This window comes from Brienomyrus brachyistius, chromosome 1, assembly GCF_023856365.1.
Source record: "Brienomyrus brachyistius isolate T26 chromosome 1, BBRACH_0.4, whole genome shotgun sequence".
Lineage (NCBI taxonomy): Eukaryota > Metazoa > Chordata > Actinopteri > Osteoglossiformes > Mormyridae > Brienomyrus > Brienomyrus brachyistius.
In genome coordinates this window covers 38,663,677-38,683,615 of record NC_064533.1, presented here as the reverse complement: position 1 = coordinate 38,683,615, position 19,939 = coordinate 38,663,677, and the positions used below count along the sequence as shown (strand labels likewise).

The window sequence follows — 19,939 nt, the reverse complement described above, 5'->3', positions numbered from 1 at the left end:
CGTTTGTCAGCAGGGGGGATGGGGGGGGGATGTGTAAAGGCAAGGCAGTGTACAGGGGAATATGTAACAGCACCAGCAAATGTTGCATCCAAATATACTTGACAACATTTTACTCATCTGCTCAACTGAGTATCTTAAATGTCAGGAACAGTTTATTAGACATTTTCAAAACCTCCAAGACAATTTGCAGGTTGGATATCATCAACATGCAATCTGCTTTAGTAGCACAGTCATCTCACTGTTAGAAGTTCCGTCTAAGATCATAAATCTCTTTGCACATTTCTTGAAATTTTTCTATGAAATATCATGACCAAAAAAGCTGGGTCAGTCACCTCGTTGATGCTAATCTCTGCCTCCACGTACTGAAGGCCCTTCTGCAGGATGGATATAAGGGCAGCAGGGGGCACTAGCGTTCCGTTGATGTTGGACTGGCTAATGTGGCTTTCAATGCCAAAGGTGAACGCAGAGTGTGAGAAACCTGAAATACACGTGTGAGGGAGTTTGAACAGACAGAAGCCTATTAGTCTCTCTCTCTCTCTCTCTCTCCCCCCCCCACCTAAAATACAGGCACACGCATCATAGTTTCATTCATTCCTCCAAAATTAGCACATGTGACTTCCTCGTGGACACAGCATGATTGAAGCATCTTATTGGTTTAATGTTGGTTAAAATGTTCTGTTGGGTTTCTGAATGATCCTTATCACTGCGTTACTAATCTGCCGGGGAAATTTTCTGGAAAGAGGCCCAAAGCCAGTTTGTGATCATTATTGTTCCATATTCAAGGACTTAAAAACCAGAATAATAAAGAAGTGTCACAGGTATGCCACTGAGAAAGCTTTCACCAAAAGCTTGAGTCCACCAAAATTACAGGGTCAAGGAATCCCATCATCACTCACCGACTTTTTGGGTCAAGATGAACACAAAAGAGTAAAAAACAAGTGAATTGTAAAGGCAAAAATAAAATCTAGTTTTTAAGTACTCTCTTCTAGAGAGCTCTAAATTACGAAAACGCATATAAATAACCCACTGATAACCGTTTAATATTCTTTGTAAGACAAAGACTGGTGTTTATTTGTCACAGAGCAGAATACATGGACTCTTCGCATTCTATACATTTAAGTCGGCGTTTAACATTCTCTGCTGAACCGCCAAGCAGCTGCAGATGGTGGACAGCAATGTCCCCTCCATCCAGCAACTGATTTATAGCCAGCTGTGAATAGCAGAGGGGAAAATCGGCAGAAAGGGGGCGCTGCAGAGGATGGGGTCCATGAGGGGAAGGGTTCGCTCAAGCCACTAGCCCAGATAACCCAGTTAGGGTTATGATACCCTGGGGCTGATACCGGAAAGTAACCCAGCACTCATCACACCCCCATGCTGACAGTGACACAAACAGGGAACCAATCAGAGTCACTGACTCCACTGAATGAGGGCATCTCTGAAGCTTTACAGAGAACGGGGCAGTGGGAAGTAAACTCAGCTCCATGGCCAGGGGTCTCACTTTTAGAAGGACTTCCCTGGAAACTAGGGATCAGAAGTGACCTTATAAAAATGCCAGAACCCCCCCATACCAGTGATGTCCTCAGCCACCACATTCATCTGGGCAGGAAAACTTAATTAGGGGGTACGCAGGTATTGACAAGCCACAGAAATCTTTAAAAAAAAAAAATAATAATAATGAAAGAAAACTAACATGAAATAAGCTGACAAACATAACAGTGGAGAGGGAGGGGGGAAGCTGATCATACCTGATTCCTGGAGATACCGATAAACCAAGAAGTTGACTTCATCGCTGGTTATACTCATCTTAGCCCACCTCACTGTATGAGGTCAGGATGACAGGTGGGCCCACTCTGGCAAGACAGAAAAGGGGAAGCTGAACGGACGAGAGCGGCACTCTGGGGCTCGGAAGGGTCATCATTAGATCATTGTGCAAGATTTTTCAGTCCTAGATGCTTATGCTCCAGTGAAGTAAAACACTTCATTTATTGTGTAAAAAAAATGGACAAAGATGCATAACTTAAAAATCATTGTAGTGTCTAATTTAAAGAAACCCGCTGAAAAGGCACAGGTGGTCTCCCTTTCTATGCAGAAACCAGGAAGAAAAAAATTCAAATCTTCAACAACTACACAGCTACATGAAACCTTTTAGCACACAAGGCCTTCGCACTTCAGACATACAAAATTACACGACGAAATGGTAAACAATGGATTGCTCAGCCAATGAATCGTTGGCCCACTTTGGCACCGCTAGATAATGGCAAATTGAGGGCAGCATTGCATCTAAGCCCTTCTCATCAGACCAGCGTATCACGAAGTGATGCGATGGTGCCTGTTAGCGAACCCTAACTGAAATGGGGCCGTTTCTGTTGAGGAATTCGGGAAACTGCAAAGTTAGTTCATGTTTGACAGTATTTTACTAAATTATATTTTCTAAAAATAGTCAGTGAGACAAAGACGTATTTTTACTAGAAAAACTTTCATCGGGTTGATGGGTGATAACGGACAAGCTTGCAGGCCATTGGAACAGGGAGGAGTGGTTTTCCCCGAATTCAGCCATCAGATGTGTCCTGTTATACAATGTTATTTTGTGCTTTGAATGTTTACTTCGAAACCTGGGCTGCTGGAAACACATGTGATGCATTTTTAGTACCAGATGACGATGCTGGGTTTGATGCGGATTCAGTCTCTTAACCGGAGTCGAGCATTTAGTGGAGCTGGCTAGTAGCACTGGCTAGGAGTAGAGTCAAAGCAGAATTGTGGACTGGTCCAGACCAGGGTGAGAGACTTCTGCAAGAAACCAGCACACATAACAGGGCTGGAAAGGTCGTCTCACTCGTCTTGGTACAACAAGTTAACACATCCACAAATGATGGATAACAGGCACATCTCCCCTTACAGAGATGCAGTCTAATTCTCAGACCTTCCTTTAGACAGCCATTTTGTTTTGGGTTCATGTCATGATCTCTTTTAGGAAGCCATGCGAGAGCCTCAGGAAGAAGTCAAGCATGCCTTGATGAATAAGTACATGAAAAGAATACAAAAGTAACGCTTCACTCTAATAACTTTCCGCCGCTAGAAAGTGTAAATCGACCATCAAACCACTGGGGCAGAAGCTAATGTATTAAAATTCTGTAGAACATTCACAGCTATAGCTTTGGGCTGATGCTCCTCCCAGACCAGCCCCTGCTGCCAAGAAGCCAAATACGGCTTCCTGTACCTGTGAACAGAACAAACTCTGCATCCCGGCAGAGTCAATGATCCATTTTCTGAAATAAAGTCTTCTAGATCACAACAAGCCTACAATCCAAATATGAACAGGGTTGCACTCCATGCTTTGGGGCCCGGAAGTAAGATGGGATGTAGCTACCTACAGTGTATGTCTGGTTTCACGTCTTACATGTTAAGGGCTGCTTTAAGAATTTCATTGTTGGCACAACAAAGATCGCTTTGAGGTTTAGCGACTTCTGCAAGGCTTATAGTGAGCAACATGCTGCAGACTGGAAACTGTATGGGGGAGGGGGGGTGCAGAACCATTACATTTGTAATATGTATAAAAGTATATTGCATTTAATATGTATTTATGCACAACTAATCATCAGTTTTACCTTTGAGTCACACCTTTATACAACTGCTATAAAATACTACTGACTTCTGAATGAGCCAATATTTTAAAAAATGTTTCTGTATGAGCAGTGTTCCTTCAGATCCATCTGGTTATGCATAGAAGCAACTGCAACCTTATTTTCCCAGAAAACAGCAAAGAAAGGGCAATGTTTGTAAATCACTTGGATAAATATATAGTTTGATGTGGGGAAAAACACAGGATACATAAAGAGAGAGGACTGCCAGGCTCGCCTATCCCAAGCCAAGGAGAACAATGACTGGACCTTTGATGATAACAGAGCCCCATTTAAGACTTAAATTATTAGTTTCACAAGCTAAATGAAAAAAAAAATGCTTACAACTCTTTGTCCATCGAGCACCTCGAAGTAAGCAAAACCAAAGGCTCGGTTTGTTTAGAAGTGAAATACGTGTTTAACTGACCTGACGTTTAAGTTTGATTTACTCCACGATGGTCATTTTCCTGCTGACTGCCACAGAACACGTATATTATACGTCTTAGGGGTACAAGCCAAGAGACAGACAGAAAGGGCAAGTTGGGGTAATAGAGATATGTGCAGAAACAGCTGTCATATCATATCAGCACATGTAGGCTTAACACACTAGATGAACCGCGTGCGTAATAGTTCTGTGTGATGAATATTTGATGGGGCAGAGTTTCAGCACTCAGCTTCAAAAGAACAAGCCCCGAAGCATGAGCCGTTTTCGGTTTCAGTGGAAAAACCATCTGTAACGCTAACGAACACACCTCTATCACTTAGCTAACACGTATAGCTCTCTGAAAACAACAAACAATAGCTACACATGAACATTTCAGCAATAACATATCACAAGCACAGACTGCAGATTTTTGGCCCATTCTATACGGCTGCTATGGAAGAGCAGACCATTTGTCGTCTTATTCTTATCACTGTGGGGGAGCCCAAGCTGGGATCTCTCTGTACAAAACCACCACCTTCCCCCTGGGTAATTAGCTAATGAGGTGGTATTGGCTGGGCTCTGAACATCAAAAGCCGGGAGCAGTCACCGCTAAGCAACATCCAATTATTTGGGTGCTTGGAGGAAGGGGCACATGGGCGTATGCTCTACTAATCCACACATGTGACTGAACTAAGAGGTTCTTGTCCAGGGATCAACAAATGGCCCAAGGGGAACATTTAATCTTATCTGGTTGGGGAGTTAAGCTCTGAGGGACATGTGGGCGTTTTCAGAATATGACCCACCTCTGCAGAGAGCAAGGTGTAGGTTCCAGCATCTAACAATAAAACTCAAAGAGGTTAGTCTGAAGAGGGCAGAAGCCACAAGCATCCATTTCCTGGCATCTTCCAAGGCAGAGCCTTCCCTGGAAGTTCTCCAGGCTTAAAATACTCTGCCTTTGGGGTCCGTATGCAAACTGCTTTGGTGTAGCCACATCCATTACTCAGAGAGCCTACATTTAAAAACACGCAGTGACAAATCCTTCTCTTTTTGGTTTATGCATTAATGGAACTGAATGCATTAATAAATATGATTAAATAGTGTAACGCAGTTCTGAGAACAAATCAGTGTTTTACAAGAAATGTCGAATTTTAGCACCCGAAATTCGGAAGAGGAATCTACACAGTGCCATAGAACGTGTTCAATCATCTTCAAAGTTTCCATTTGAAAAAGATCTCCCAGGCAATGTAAATATTAATGCCTTGATGGGAAATAAAGCCGGGTCATATTTCAGTAACTTATCATTACTGCCAGGCATGAGGGGGCATATACCGTAAATGAGAATGGGCTTTACTCAAGCAGCCTCTCAGTGCAGCACATTTGACCCAATTCCATACAGCAAATCTAGCTTTTCTATGCGCATACCCAAGGTGCAAACAGGGGCTGAATCTAAACCATTCAGTGCTTTGCAAGCTACGCTCTCACCGGGTGTTTAGTCAATGGAAGCAGCAGGAAGAGTGACTAACAAGCTGTCAGCCAATTATTCGAGGAAAGTCTGCTAAAATAATCTCGGCTAGATGCTCACAGGCGCGGCGATGATTCGGGAGAGACGACTCAAAACTAGAAGACAAACAGGCCACTGATAAGGCAGCCGAGAAGTCACCGCGACAAGGGGGCCCCGGCCTTTAATATCACGGATCATACTTGCCGCCTTAAAGTATGTCGCATGAAGAAGTGCGGGGAATTCCCAGGGGGGGCTTGCAGTCTTCCAATTAAACACACTTAATTTATAGAAAATCTCGAACAAGAGTGTTTCCTGTGGGTATTGTGGAGCAAATCAATCCTCCCCCATCTCAGTAACTTAACACCCTCTGAACTCAGTGGTACATGGCCTACCATCTCCCCAGAAATCCCCCCCTGGAGGCCTAAAAGGTGAATAAAGACCATAACCCACAATTAGCTACAGATGCATGCACTCTCTTAGGCTTCCCATGCCACTGACAAAAATAGAAACAGAACCAAGTCTACCAAAACAGAGAGGTTTCACCATGTTGGTCGGGGTAATTTTAAGTATACAAGTCACTCGGATTAGAGATGACATGTTTTTCATGAACAGTGCAATTGTGTCAAAGCACAAATCCTGTATTCTGAAGAAAGTATAGAGTTGAGAAAGCAATCTTGCACAGATAATGACAAAATACATTTCAATGTTGACTCTTCTCTATGTTAGAAAGCACGTTTCATGACACTCAATGTTGTACTAGGATTGCTGCAATTAGCCGACGCAGTCGATGACATCGATGCTGAAAATGCATCGACATCAATATTTTTTAAATTTTAATTGTTTGTTTCAATTAAATTACCTTTATAATTTATGAAATGCTTCAAGTCACTTTCCGTTACCTCAGAATCTCCATTGAATAAGCATTTGAAAAATGTTTTAGGCTAGAAACTGGGTGTCTTCTGTATTAATTGATGGCACCAGTGTGCCTTTGTGCACGTTGGGTTGGATGCGACCCATGTTACCACCATAAAACAAAACTGAAACAAAAATAAATAAATAAATAAATAAAAAATAATTTTTTTAAAAATCCGCTAACTGAAAAATGAAAATGATATTTACCAAAAAAAATGGCGGATCTTAATCGGCAAACAGCACCACCACCCCACCAACGTATTTTTACTTAGTTTAAGCCGCAATATCTCCTCTTTTAAAATATGTTGTAGTTGTTTAGCTGTCCCTTTCTTCTCCACGGCATTAGTACTTGCTTCCATGATTTACCAAACCGTAGCATGTGGCGCTCCGCTAACCGAATTTAACAAGCATAAAGATACGCAGAATTTACACAGATTACTGATTTTGGGCATTACAGTACGCATGTTATTAATATTGCAGGCATACTACTAACCTACTTAAATCGTGGCCGAAAACGCCCATATAGTGCAAAAAAAAAAAAAAACAGGTGCTCATTGACTAAAGCCCTGCAATAACATACAGTTTACTGTCAAAATAAAAACAGACAACCTGATTTTCTAAAGGAAAATGAAACGGTTAAATCGACCAATCGATAAAACAGTCGATAGATTAATCCATATAAAACAGTCATTAGTGGCAACCCTACATTGTACTAAGGTGTCTAACCACTGAAAGACATATGTATTCATATATTTTGGCTTTTTATTATTCTTTATTCTGCACAACTAATTGATTCCCAACCCATAAAACTGATGTTTTATTTTGTTTGGTCTGTGTGATTTACACTTCACATCTTTATGCAGTGGGCGGCTTCAAAAATTGGCCAGAAGCTCCCCTTTTGGATAAATGGATCATAGCCTGGATTCCTTCCCAGGAAGCACATGGAAAGAGGCAAAGGACACCTTGGACAGGATGCCAGTTCATGGCAGTGGACACATTTACCCACCCACCCAGCCACCCACCCATCCACCTGCATGCACACACAAAACGCTAAAGCTGCATGATATCACACTGTGATTCTATGGCGTATGAGCAATAATCACCTGGGCTTTAGATGGACATACATATGTCTGGACATTGGCTTTTCAGTACTATATCCGGATGTTTACTTATGCGGACAATTTAGTAAGCAGATTCGTAGGCCTAAAATATTAATGACAGGTGCATTGATGATCAAAATTTAGTAATCTATAAATTTGGCTGATAAATGTGTCGGACATAAAACTGCAAAAAGTATCACCAAACCGGCAACATCTTTTACCTTATCCACAATATCTCCTCTTTCAAAAGATGTTGTGACTGCTGAGCTGTCCCTTTCTTCACTGCTATTTCAGTGCATATCACTTCCATGATACACAAAGACAGTTGTATATGGTGTGCTCTCCTAAACGATAAACATAAGGAGATGCCAAATTTATACAGATTACTAATGTCTGGGAATCAAAATACGCCTCTTTGATATTTTAGGAGTATTACTAATTTACTTACCCAATTATGGGCATAAGCAAAACATCCCTACAGTTCCAAAAAGCTGGCATCCAGACAAATGCCTTGCCCGTCATCAAAAGTCCGGGTGATTATTGTGCATGTACTACATAATCGTGATTCTCTCAATGTGATATGGCTCGGCCCTAACAAACACAAACACACACACACACACACACACACACACACACAAAAACACACACACACACACACACACACACAAAGCGTAGGGGAATCAAACACCATGGACAATTTAAAACACTATTTCAACTAAACTGCCTGTCTTGGGACTGTGGGAGGAAGACCGGAAAGAACAGTTATATAAAATGTCCTTCACTGTGTGCAATACTTCTCTTGAATGCAAGAGTTTCAAATTTATGGATTGATAAACACTTTACACCACGGAGTCCATGTACTCGCACCCTTTGCAGTACGTACAATGCCACTGCTGAATACATGCACTCTCAGCTCTGAGGACCACCTGCACTGACCCGTCATGTCCGCAATTATAGAGGATGAAGCCCTATACAGGCCTTCTCCCCGGGGTCTCTATACGAGGTGCCCAGTTGCTTCAGACAGGAGCATTATCCTGCTGCGTTAGCGCATGGATGCCAGCCTCGTTACACTCATAATCAGGATTGTTTTGTGCTGCGTATGTATTACACAGCCGACACGTTGGACTCCTGCTCCCTAACCGCACCACTCGCCTGCTCACTCTCGCCCACCCGCCTGCCACCAGCTTGTCATTCCAGCGAGTTCCTCACTGTGGGCCATTAATAAGACACAATACAACTTCATTAAAGCCACAATTAACACACAGGCACTGATCACAGGGAAAACCACACTTATTCAGGACCACAGCAACTGCCACTTTGGAAACCACATATAGGCTAATGCATGTGTCTGTGTACACGCACACACGCACGCACGCACACACACACACACACCCCAAATGCAATTTATTGATCAATAAGTCTGGAGTTAAATTTCCAGTCAGTACATTTACATGCACAGCTAAGTCGAGCTATGGTTAAAGCTCGACTATGCCATTTAAAATCGGATTACTGTCCTTGTCCCAGTATACATGCACAGGAGGGGAATCGATTTATTGACCGAAGTATGTGCGACTCCCCTACAGCAGGTGGCGATATGGCTCCGTTCAGCTTGTTAGTATTGGACTTTTTCTGGTTCAAATATTGCAATGTGATTGATATATAATAAATATTGGGGTATTTATGAAATAGATTTTTTTTTTAATCACAAACCCATCTAGGACTGATTTAAAAACCAAGGATGAAAATGATTATGATTGTCTAGGAGAATGTATGCAGCGCTCATGCATAAGCAGTGGAGATACTTTAATCAGATTTTTTAAACATATGCTATAGAATCTTGAAAAGGAATAATTATTAAAACTGCAAATCTTACTAAGTTTTTTTCCTGGCAGAGTAAAAATATTTTAGCAAGACAAACTACATGCACTGTAATATCCATACCAAACTGAAAGCAAGAAGAAGCCTGATCTTAATATAGCTAACCAGCAATGTAAGAATTGGATGTGCATAACATGTGATGTCGCTATTAATATCGAACGCCATCCAGACCTACAATATACTACAACCATTTTTCCAGTTCAGTACAAAATATCCAGGCTCCTGTTATGATGTCATTTGGTGCTGATACCAGTTTTTACACCAGAGGAAAACCAACACCTTGGAGTACCATATTTTTGGTACCTTCTTGAAGTACCAAAAGTACGGTACAGTAAAATCCCGTTATAGTGGACTCGCTTATAACAGAATGCCGTCTATAATGGATGAGGTCCGCTGGTCACGGTCGTGCACCTTTACAAACATGCAGAAAAATCATTGGATATAGCAGACTCCCATACAATGGAATTTTGCTTATAACAGACAAATAATTTGGTCTCCAGGGCCGCTTTTAGCTGTAGTTTTGTTCGGCTATAACAGACATGCAGCTCCGCCCTACAAGGCACGTGGCGTGCCGGTGATATCCTGCGCAGATATGTAGTCGGGACTATTAACCGTCATGCATCTGGTGAGGTAAAGTTGGATTACTACATGTATAATATAATAATCTGTACCACAAGTGTGTCTGCTAGGGTGTGGCATGAGTAAATAATATCCTATAGTTGTGTTGTGGGCATACAGCATCTATGGATATAACGGACTGTTTTGCCAGGTCCCTTGAAGTCCATTATAACGGGAATTTACTGTACCTGGTGCAGTGGAAAAACGCGCTTTAGTTGAGCAGTGAATTGGACAGCTTTACAGCACTGTACATTTCATATGTGCTGTACGTCCTCTGCTATGCTCCAAGCGTCGTCAGACTTCCAGGTCACAGCCCAGGGGGAGAAACTGTAGAGCATGCGCAGAGCACCTACATCGGTTTGAGTCCGATTGAATGTATACATGCAGGAATAATTTGATTCCCAATCCCATTATCTGGGTGTCTTAGCTGGACTTCAAGAAATTTGATTTAAGACGGTTTCAGTTGGACTAACATGTCTACATGTAATTTAAAAGTCTTGTCGAACTACCACAATAATCCAGTTCTCTTAGTGTGCATGTAAACGTACTGAATGTTTACACTGCTCTGGACCTCTGACCATACGCTATCTGTACATTCTTAGACTTTTTGCATATTTGTTGCTACTGTGTATGTGTATCTGTACAACACTATCTGGGAACCTGGTTTTAATAAGTACTTAAAACTTCTCCATTCTCAAATTCATTCTTAACTCATGTTCCATGTTTTCTTTGAATGTATGCACCTATACTAATAAAACACCACTTCCATGTGAATTTAATCAATTGGAATTTTTCTTGTTCTGTTAATGAAGATGAAGCCACACAGTTAAGCAGGTCTGTTATACTCAATGACTAACTGAATTTTGCAAGAAGATTAAAAGTAGTGTTTCCGTGGCGAGCATCACGATTGGGTAGCTGTGGACACGATGCTGCTACCTCCGCAGGGAGTGTTACCCTGCCATGACAGTTTATGCCCAACAATGACGGGGGTCAGACATGGGTAACATTGCATGTGTAGCTGGACATTCTTTAGGGTCACACTGCAATGCAGCAGAAACAAGGGAGAATGGTCAGACCAAGTACAAGATACAGCCCACCCGAAGATCTAAGCACTGGGGCTGTGCAGAATGTCAGCCTGACCCAGCAACCTGAAACTATTCTGCAGGGGACAGAATTCAAGCCAGTAGCCTTTCCAGTCAGAGAACCCCCCCGTTCTGCTGATTTTGTGATTTGTGACTTGAGTGCTGGCAATTTGTTGAGCGATTAAAGGCAGGGGGATGAAAAATGACAGTCCTGAAGCTGCGAGTTCAGCTTCTCATAAAGACAAACATGAAGCAGCCATCACACCAGGCCTCGGGTGTCACCCCATGAGGGCAGACGCGAATTCAAACATGCCAACATGTGCCCTACAGCGCGTTTCTTGCAATGCGTGTAGAGCACATACTAGCAAAAGGTGCTCACCCTCGATGATAATCAAAGGGCGGCAGGATCTTGACAGCGATGCTTAGCAGAGATCGCAAGCAGAATGTGGAGCATCTAGCAATGCTGGGCCCGGAGGCAGGTGAGTTTCCGTGGGCTGATTGAGAGGGGTTTCACCACACACCATGGTGCCATTACAAAAAGAGCACGCAAAGGACACATCAGTACTAGCACAGTATGGCGTGGTTCTTAGTGCTTGACTAAAGGAATTACGTATAAAAACAAAGAATAAAAACCGATAAACTGAATACGGCCAGGCATCTAAAAACCCGAAAAAGTGTTTCTGAAAATAACCAAGAACAAAAAAAAAAAAAAAACAAGACACTAGACAAAAAGGCAAGGAAGGCAGAAGCGAGGGGGAGAGAGAGTGAGAAAGAACATTCCGGCCAAACACACCAAAGGCCCCATTTTCTCCTGGCCAGTCACCTCTCGGCAGATGTGCAAACAAGGGTTGGAAACAGCAACCATTTTCTCCTGAAGGGCTCCACTGAGTAAAACCCGCCTTTGAAGCCCTGGAATGGGCTGCAGTCTCGTTGGGGGAGGGTGCCGAGGAAAAGACGTGGGGGAGGGGATAACTAATGAACCACAAACAGGTAGCCCCCACCACAGGACCGCCTCAACATTCTTCTGTCACTTCCGATAGCACGAGCGGATTGGGGAGGTGGTGGAGAGGGGAGGAGGTTATGCTGAAATTCATGACAAAGTGCAAGTAACCGTCATGTTCCCCCAGCGCGCCCCGTGGGCTGTCCTACACACATGCCTCATTCTGCTCTTCTTGCACAAAACCATTTGTTTAAGGTTGCCCTCTTCCTTGAAGAGCCCCCAGGCAATGGGGCTCTAAACAAAAACAAAACAGAAAAACACAGGAATGAAATAAAGGATGATAAAGTCAGGGTGCAGTAGTAGTTTGTGGAATAACCACATCATCTCAGGTCGCTGCATCACAACTCAGAGACAACGGACAGGGTTCCAGCCCATTCGGGCAACACTAGATCAGAACTTACTTTGACATCTTCACTGGCAGCACCAGAGACCCGTGCATTTTAATATGCTCTCGCTGAAAGACGCCATACCAGCGCACCCCCGCATGAGAGCCATGCTGGTAATCGGGGCTGCAGTGAAGCAGTGAATCCGGCATTTCGTGCGCGGGAAGATGAAGCGGACAGGAGAAAAATCGGAAGATATTGTTTGGGAGAACAGTATTTTTTTCACCGCAGGTCTTACAGCATAATACACAAAATGTTGCTCGAGTCATTCAGGGCTCTGAAAATATTCAAAATTCCTTTTGAAGAAACATTGTGAATATTCAACATTCAAGGCAGCATAATGTTTTGCCTACAGGCTATTAAGAACATTATTTCACAGCGTAAGCTAATGTATGGTCCTCCAGGGAGAGGACATTCAAGGTCCAACTGAAAACGTCTCGATAAATGGGAGAGAGTTCTCTTATTGGTGTAATGTGTCTTCTTGGATCTCATTAGTTCCAGAAGAAGCACAGCAGCTGAGCCTGCGAAAGACATTTTTCTGTTTCTATGTGGTATGCAGGTCATCGCTAGAGCTGCCCCAGCTCAGAGCAGCAGAGTGGCCCAGTTTAATCTCCTGCCTCAGGTCCCATTGAGAATCAGGGAAAGGGCTTAAAAATGACCATAGCAAAGCTGAGAAGATCTGGCAAGGACGACGGAATGAAACAGTCCACCTAAAACTGCCAAAACCGCTTCTGAAAAGGCATGGTGGAAAGCAGCAGCATCAATCATGCGATGAGCTTTCGCCGCCTAAAATCCCAGAGGGATGAACCAGTCTGAGGTCTCGAGTCGGGGTTGAGGAAATATTCTACATCTCATTCTGTAAATGTAGGGAGACGAGGCAGAATGGGTCTGACTCAAGGAGCTGCGGTGAGGCTACTTCCCATTCTGTGGCACAAATTACTGCACCTATTATCTTAAGAAATCAAGCTGATAGTACATGCAGAGAGTGTAAAAGACTCCTTCACACAATATGCTATTGTAGCTGCCTGGAAGAGAGAGCAGAGCTGGCAGGAAAACCAGCAGCAACCACAGCAAACAACCGGCATCTCGTCAGCTGTCACATGACTTCAAAGTATCTTAGTAAGAAGAAAGAAAAAAAAAAGCAGCATAAATTAAAAACAGACTTCATACATTCAGCTGCATGGAGGACATTTGAGGAGACGGCTGATTAAATAGCTAAACGTTACAGATCCGGGGATAAATGTAGGGCACATTTTGATAGGAGACGAGCGTACAGAAGGCGGTATTATACCAGAGCTCACAATGAACAAAGGACACAATGGCCTTCGCTCGGCGGATCCCCTTACATGTCTTACAGGAAGTCGCTTCCCAGCTGACAGGAGCAGCAGGTCAATGACGCGCCCCAGATTAGACCCTGGCTGTATCCCTGAACTCAAATCCACAGTGCATTCCTATTCAGCCAAGGGGGGGGGGTGACAACAATATCAATAATTAGCAAGGATATATTTATTCAGAATGTTTACAACTTTTATACCACTGCAGATGGGGAAGTAGCCCAGGCTGGCACTGGAAACCAGATGGAAAAAGCACGTTAAGAACTTCACCTGAAATCCGTCTGTGACGAGCCAGCTGTTAACTTCTATGCTTTTTAATTAGCTAGGTAAGAAAACATAACAGATGATAATACTTAGGCCATCGCCAGTAGGAATAGCCGTGGTAACCATTGATATCCTGAGCCAAAATCAATGATCCAAATCGGGGCCGATCCAAACATTAACTAAATGGTATCACCACGTCCTAAAGTAAGCCGGAGGTGCACGGCTTGAAACTACAAACTACTGAGATGTCAGCCATGTAGAAATTCCTCAAACTGTAAACGTGAAGCAGACCAACAGCTACCTGCAATGTTTGCAATGCCATCCTTTAGAAGGGGGCAGCAAGAGAGTGTCGTTCAATACAACAAATCTAATTAGGCATTTACAGAAACACAAGAAAAATACTGCAAAATCGCAAGGCTTACTTAGACAAAGAATGCACCGACGCCTACTGTATGCGTATTTAAATATTTATTGAAAGATTGGATCAGGACTCAGAATCGGCAGATATAAATATTTAATGGATCGAATCAGGATGCCAAAAAGTGGAGCAGGACATTCCTAATGATAACTTTGCTACCCCCCCTCCCCCCCCAGTCATCATAACAAAAGGCTGGTTTTTCCAAGGCTTCCATGGTATCTCTGTTAAACAAAAACAGACAAGATTGCAATGGATGGGTGCCTCCTCTAAGGATTATTCTGCATTGTGCTGCGTGGGACAGAATTGAGCACCACTGCAGCCGGAAAAAATGTGGGTAGTCAGAATAGCCAAATTCAGATTGCTAATGGAATTACTACAAACAAGAATCAATGTACACCTATAAAATGTGCTGGGTATGATAAAGTAAGATTGGTTGATATTATCAAACACAGAAGATTGTACTGCTGCATTCAGTACATTTTTAAACAAGCAGGCGAAGCTGCTGCTCAGTGAAGGCCGGCGGAATCAGTTCCAATAAAGGAATCCCAACGACAATCAGAGGTGTAGCCATGAGTACTGTACTTATAGTCAAACAAACAGGAGGCAAGCAGACAGAGCATTAAGAGAATGTGTTCAGACAAGCAGGGCCATCATAAGCCCCTTCCACAGAAGTGCAGTCGACGTGAATTTCTTACGTCTACGAACGCTACCAATGTTTCACACAGTGATCCGGGCTTTTCTATTTAAGGTCATGGCCACAAAGACTGTTGGGGTTGGCCTTCAAGGTTTTGTATACTATTGGTAACCAGCACTGATTTGTAAAGCTGACCAGTTTTAGTTCAAGGAAAGTTGGTCACTTCTTTCCACCGTAATGTGCGGAAGAGAAGAATGCAGCATATAAAGTGAATGGCGCTGACAGGTGAAAACGGCGAACAAAACAGACGAAGACATTCGCATAGTTCTCCACAGAACCAGTGAAGTAATTAGTATGTCTTTGCACAAAGCGCTGCAAGTCAACGAGCGCCTGAGGGTTATGTCAGCAAACGAACGAATCACGATGAAGTGCATCTTAACATACGTCTGAAATGTATGCCAGGGATGTTAAGACTTAAGGGTTCGGGAAAAAATGAAATACTAACTGAATTATGACATGATGGCTACAGTGGTTTTGAGTGATAAATGACAGCTAGACAATAGGTTAACATTTCTAAAATGATAAAAAAAAAGGCATGAGAGGGGCAAGAAAATGTGTTTTCAAAGGGGCTAAAACTCACAGCTGGACAGACAGAAAAGGCACAAGACGCGGCTAAAAATCCACATAGTGAGGCTAAATGAAGTCACCTTGCAGGAGGAAGCAGCAATCAGGGGCACAGTGCAGCATGAAACACCAGTGTTTCATTGAGAAGAGACCTCGCATAAAATCAGGAGTCACTATCTCAGCTACTCAAGAACTCCACACAGAACAGAACAGCACTTGAGTCTTGACAAATTCAGTAATAAGAGCAATAATGTCTCTATGACAAGATCTGGGCGGCTGACCAATTTCAAACTGTCCGCAAATGTTGTTCACTTTCAGTGAGTAATAAACATACTTCCAAAAATAATATATTTTTTTCGGCCTAACCCACAAACCGATTTACTGTTAGATGTAGCAGTAACATTTCATACACCAATTTGGTTGAGTAATAGAGCTCCTAAAATCCCAAACTATAAACATGACCAGTTGGTTATACTTCATGATTTCATATATAGAAAAAATTTGACCAAGCATAAACAAAAGGACACCACCACACCACAGGATTTTGGCCAGACCTAACTTTAGAAGATGTGATTACTGATAGCTCACCTTCGTTATCATTAAATATGTACAGCTCCAATCCAATCATCTATGATGAACTGAATAAACTACAAGTTTATGATATCGGCACTGTAATTCCAAGCATTTCGGCTGCCGAGTCACTCAGATTTTCAGCAGCAGGGACATTGGGTCTTTAGTATGGGAAACTCAGTGCCAAAAAGCTAAAGCCCTGCAAGGAAAAGCAGATCACAGGTCTCTGCATATAGTCTTTACAGCTTGTTTACTGGGCAGCTAGTAAGCCTACAGAGACCTTTAAAATGCTTCCCCTGGTTGTTTAAGGTTATTGACATAAGTGTTTATAGCATCCTTCAGAGTACACAGCCATTGTAGAGATGGTAAAATTCTGCAATGATAGGTGAGGACTGAGGAGCCTGTGGAAGACTCGCCTCCCACTAAAATGACAAGAAAATATTGGACTTCATCAGGATACCTTTATCAATCCCATTCTTTATAACAAAAGTTTGAAGCAGCTGAAGAGGGAGCTTCAAGCTGCATGAAGCATGTCTAAATGCCACTCATGTAAAGTGCTTAAGGGCTGTCATATTAAATGGCCGGTTCTGAACCGCTATCGCAGATAAACTGATCTTATAAACCCAGTGCATGCGCCTCAAGGCTGTCCAATTAAAAATTGCATTTAATGCCCCCTACAGTCTTATGAAAACAATCAATTTCCAACTACCATTTGGGCAAGACTTCAAAATATACCCAAAACATTGATTTTAAAAGTGCTTTGAAAAATGTAGTTGCCTGGCAGTGGCTAAGAACTGAGGAATATTTACTGATCTCCTCTGAAAACGAGTTATGCCATGTATAGTATTCTCTGGGTGACGAGTAATGATTTAGCGAGCGAGACTAAACATACTTACCCTGGATATTAATGGGCCTGTATATGGATATTTATATTTGCTCTGAGTGTTACATGAAAAAGCCTACATGAAATAAAGGGTTGCAGGTGTCAAAAGTTAACCTAGAACAAAAATCTACCTACAGATGATGCAGTCAACACTGCAACACTACAACTGGGGTCTGATCTGCAACAAATAATACAAAGCATTCATAAACAAAACATAACTCGAAGCTTTCCTAAAATTATGTTCTCTACAACATTCCATGTGTCATTGAAAGAGGAAAAGGACTAACATTTATATGCTGACTGACCATTGTGTAAATCGCAGTCACATTACTGAGGCTATAAGAGCTTGTATGCACTGGCCAAATTCTGAATCCAAATAAAACATGAGAACCTTCTTGCGCCGTTGCCTTACAGCAATATTATTGCTCTAAGGTTTTCCTTTGTCAAACTACACTTTATGTTCCAAGCACCCTGCCAGGCTAATGGAATCTGTTCTGAAGAGTTTGCTACTCGGAATAATACCAGAATACCTAGACAGTGAAGTCTTCATGTGCAAGAGAAAGCACCCAACACACCGACCCAAACAAATAAAGCACATAGATATGCATCTTCCCCTTTCGATCATTTAACAAGCTCTTAAATTTGTACATATGCATGCATGCATGCATGCATGCATGAACAACAAGACTCGTTTCATACATGCCATGGTAACTAATCAGAATCAGAACCTTTATTTGAGAAGTACAGAGACGTACAAGGAATTTCTTTTGGTGTGGGTGGTGTTATGACAAGTAATTTAAACATACAACTAAACATCTAAAAGTAAAAATACATGAATGATAAGGAGAATAAGGTAAAGGAGATGTGCAATGATAAGGCAAGTATGTAAAAAATAAATAGATAAATGGAATGTGCAAACAGCTTGAGTATGGTGCAAACGAGTTCTTTAAGTTTACGAAACTTGTACAGTGGGTGGATAGATTGTCACCAGAGTTAGCCAGGATTCATTTTTATACTAAATAAACTGATTACTTCCAGCTTTCCCAGACTCAATAGCATAAAGTCAGGGAAAGCGGAAGTCAAAAATATTTTAAACCTGTAAAACCATTTTCATTCCACTTTAGTAGCTTAATGAGAGGCCTGTTGGATCAGTGTCCCTGTAGCAACCTGGGGATACCTTGGGTTTGTCAGACACCTACATCTGGACTGGTATCAGAAGCCAGACCACGTGACACTCAGGCTTTCTCCCAACTGACATGTTCGGGCAAAAAAAAAAAATGGATCCAAATCGAATAGCTCATCATAAATATTACAAAAGAGAACAAATCACCCAACAGTAAGGAGGGAAGAGTTGGGACAGACATGCAAGGCACAAGTAACCCAGATGATTTGCCCTAAAACAGAGGCGGGGGAGAGAAATACGAGGCCATGATAGAACCAAAACAAGGGAAATAATGCAAGCAGACTTGGTCCACTGCATTGCATATCTATCCAGTTTCACTCATTTTAGTCCTAAAATGCTCACACCAAAGATAATGTCAGTCATCGAGGCTGCCAGTTGGCCAAAGAATCACGAAAACTGTAAAATACCCCCAGGTGAAAAACTGGTACACCTTGAGGGCAAACAAACATTTGCCTGACAGACAACCGCTCCTAAGGAAACACACTGAGCATGCTTGAGATCATTGAATCCATGTTGCTGCCGAGTTACTCAAACACACAATAAAATTAAACACTAACTTAGCCCCTGGAGCAGAAAGGTAAGCTAATGAGAGATCAGTAACTAGATCATACAAAGATCATGACCTGCCAGCTTCAGCTATCATGCCAAGCAGCTCCAGTCAGTTTATATTTGTCAATAGAAAAGCATTATAAAGGTAACACCAGGGGAACCAAAAACAGATAGAGGAAAATCACTAGTTTACGATGTATGAGTTGTTGGCTGCTAAACAGAAGGCTAATATTAGATCACTGACACTGCAAGAAGGTCTTCAGAAAAAGAAATTAAGAAGAGTCTCCCTTAACATTGTAAAGCCACAGCTTTGGTCAAGGGGTGGGGTGAGGGGTGAGGTTAGAGTCCAAAAAAACAAGCATCTAAAGTGTACTTCTTCATCTGAACTAGAGGGTGCCGACTGAGCTCACTCCAAAATCAAACCAGTGGCCTGAAGAGAAAATATAGCTAAGCATTTTTTAAATAATTGGGATCAACATTTCAAATAATTTAGCAATAAAGACTGCAATTTGGATAATACCTGTGGTTAGGGCTTACGATTGGATAACTGCAACTTAAAATACCGAGCTTCACATAGGCCAGTCAAAGGCAGTAACTTTCTACTTAGCCCTGCAAGGCCAGTTCCTGAACTGTAAACTGTTAACATATTTAAAAAGCCAAGAGTTGCCCCTCACAAACTGACACACTGGCATATTTCAAGTGTAAACACAGACACATACCACCATAGGTTATGGTATATATCCCCCAAAGTCAACATGGCTCCAAAAGGAGACCTTCCAAAGGTATACAGACATGTTCAAACCTAAGCAAGTGTAGCAGCCCCCAGCCATGCTGCCCCATTCCCCTGGTGCCAATGCAATGGAGATTAGTCATCTACATATTCTTAAAATAACTGTCCCTGTAGGTCAAAGACCCTTTTTGTTTTATAGTTATAATTTTGTGAAAGAAGCGATAAAGAAATGTGC

The 19,939-nt window shown here is 42.3% G+C and overlaps 1 protein-coding gene across 4 annotated transcripts in view; it reads right to left on the bottom strand.

Annotated features, from left to right (window-relative positions):
* Positions 1–19,939, bottom strand: part of tbl1x (transducin beta like 1 X-linked) — a 28,613-nt gene that overhangs the window by 5,906 nt on the left and 2,768 nt on the right. For all 4 annotated transcript variants that reach the window (XM_049026581.1, XM_049026732.1, XM_049026812.1 and 1 more), the window contains exons 3-4: positions 1,746–1,850; positions 333–478 (exon numbers count right to left, since the gene is read on the bottom strand). In XM_049026581.1, coding sequence (XP_048882538.1) covers positions 333–478; positions 1,746–1,803 — 204 coding nt within the window. In that variant the 5' untranslated portion in view covers positions 1,804–1,850. The remainder of the gene's footprint in view (positions 1–332; positions 479–1,745; positions 1,851–19,939) is intronic.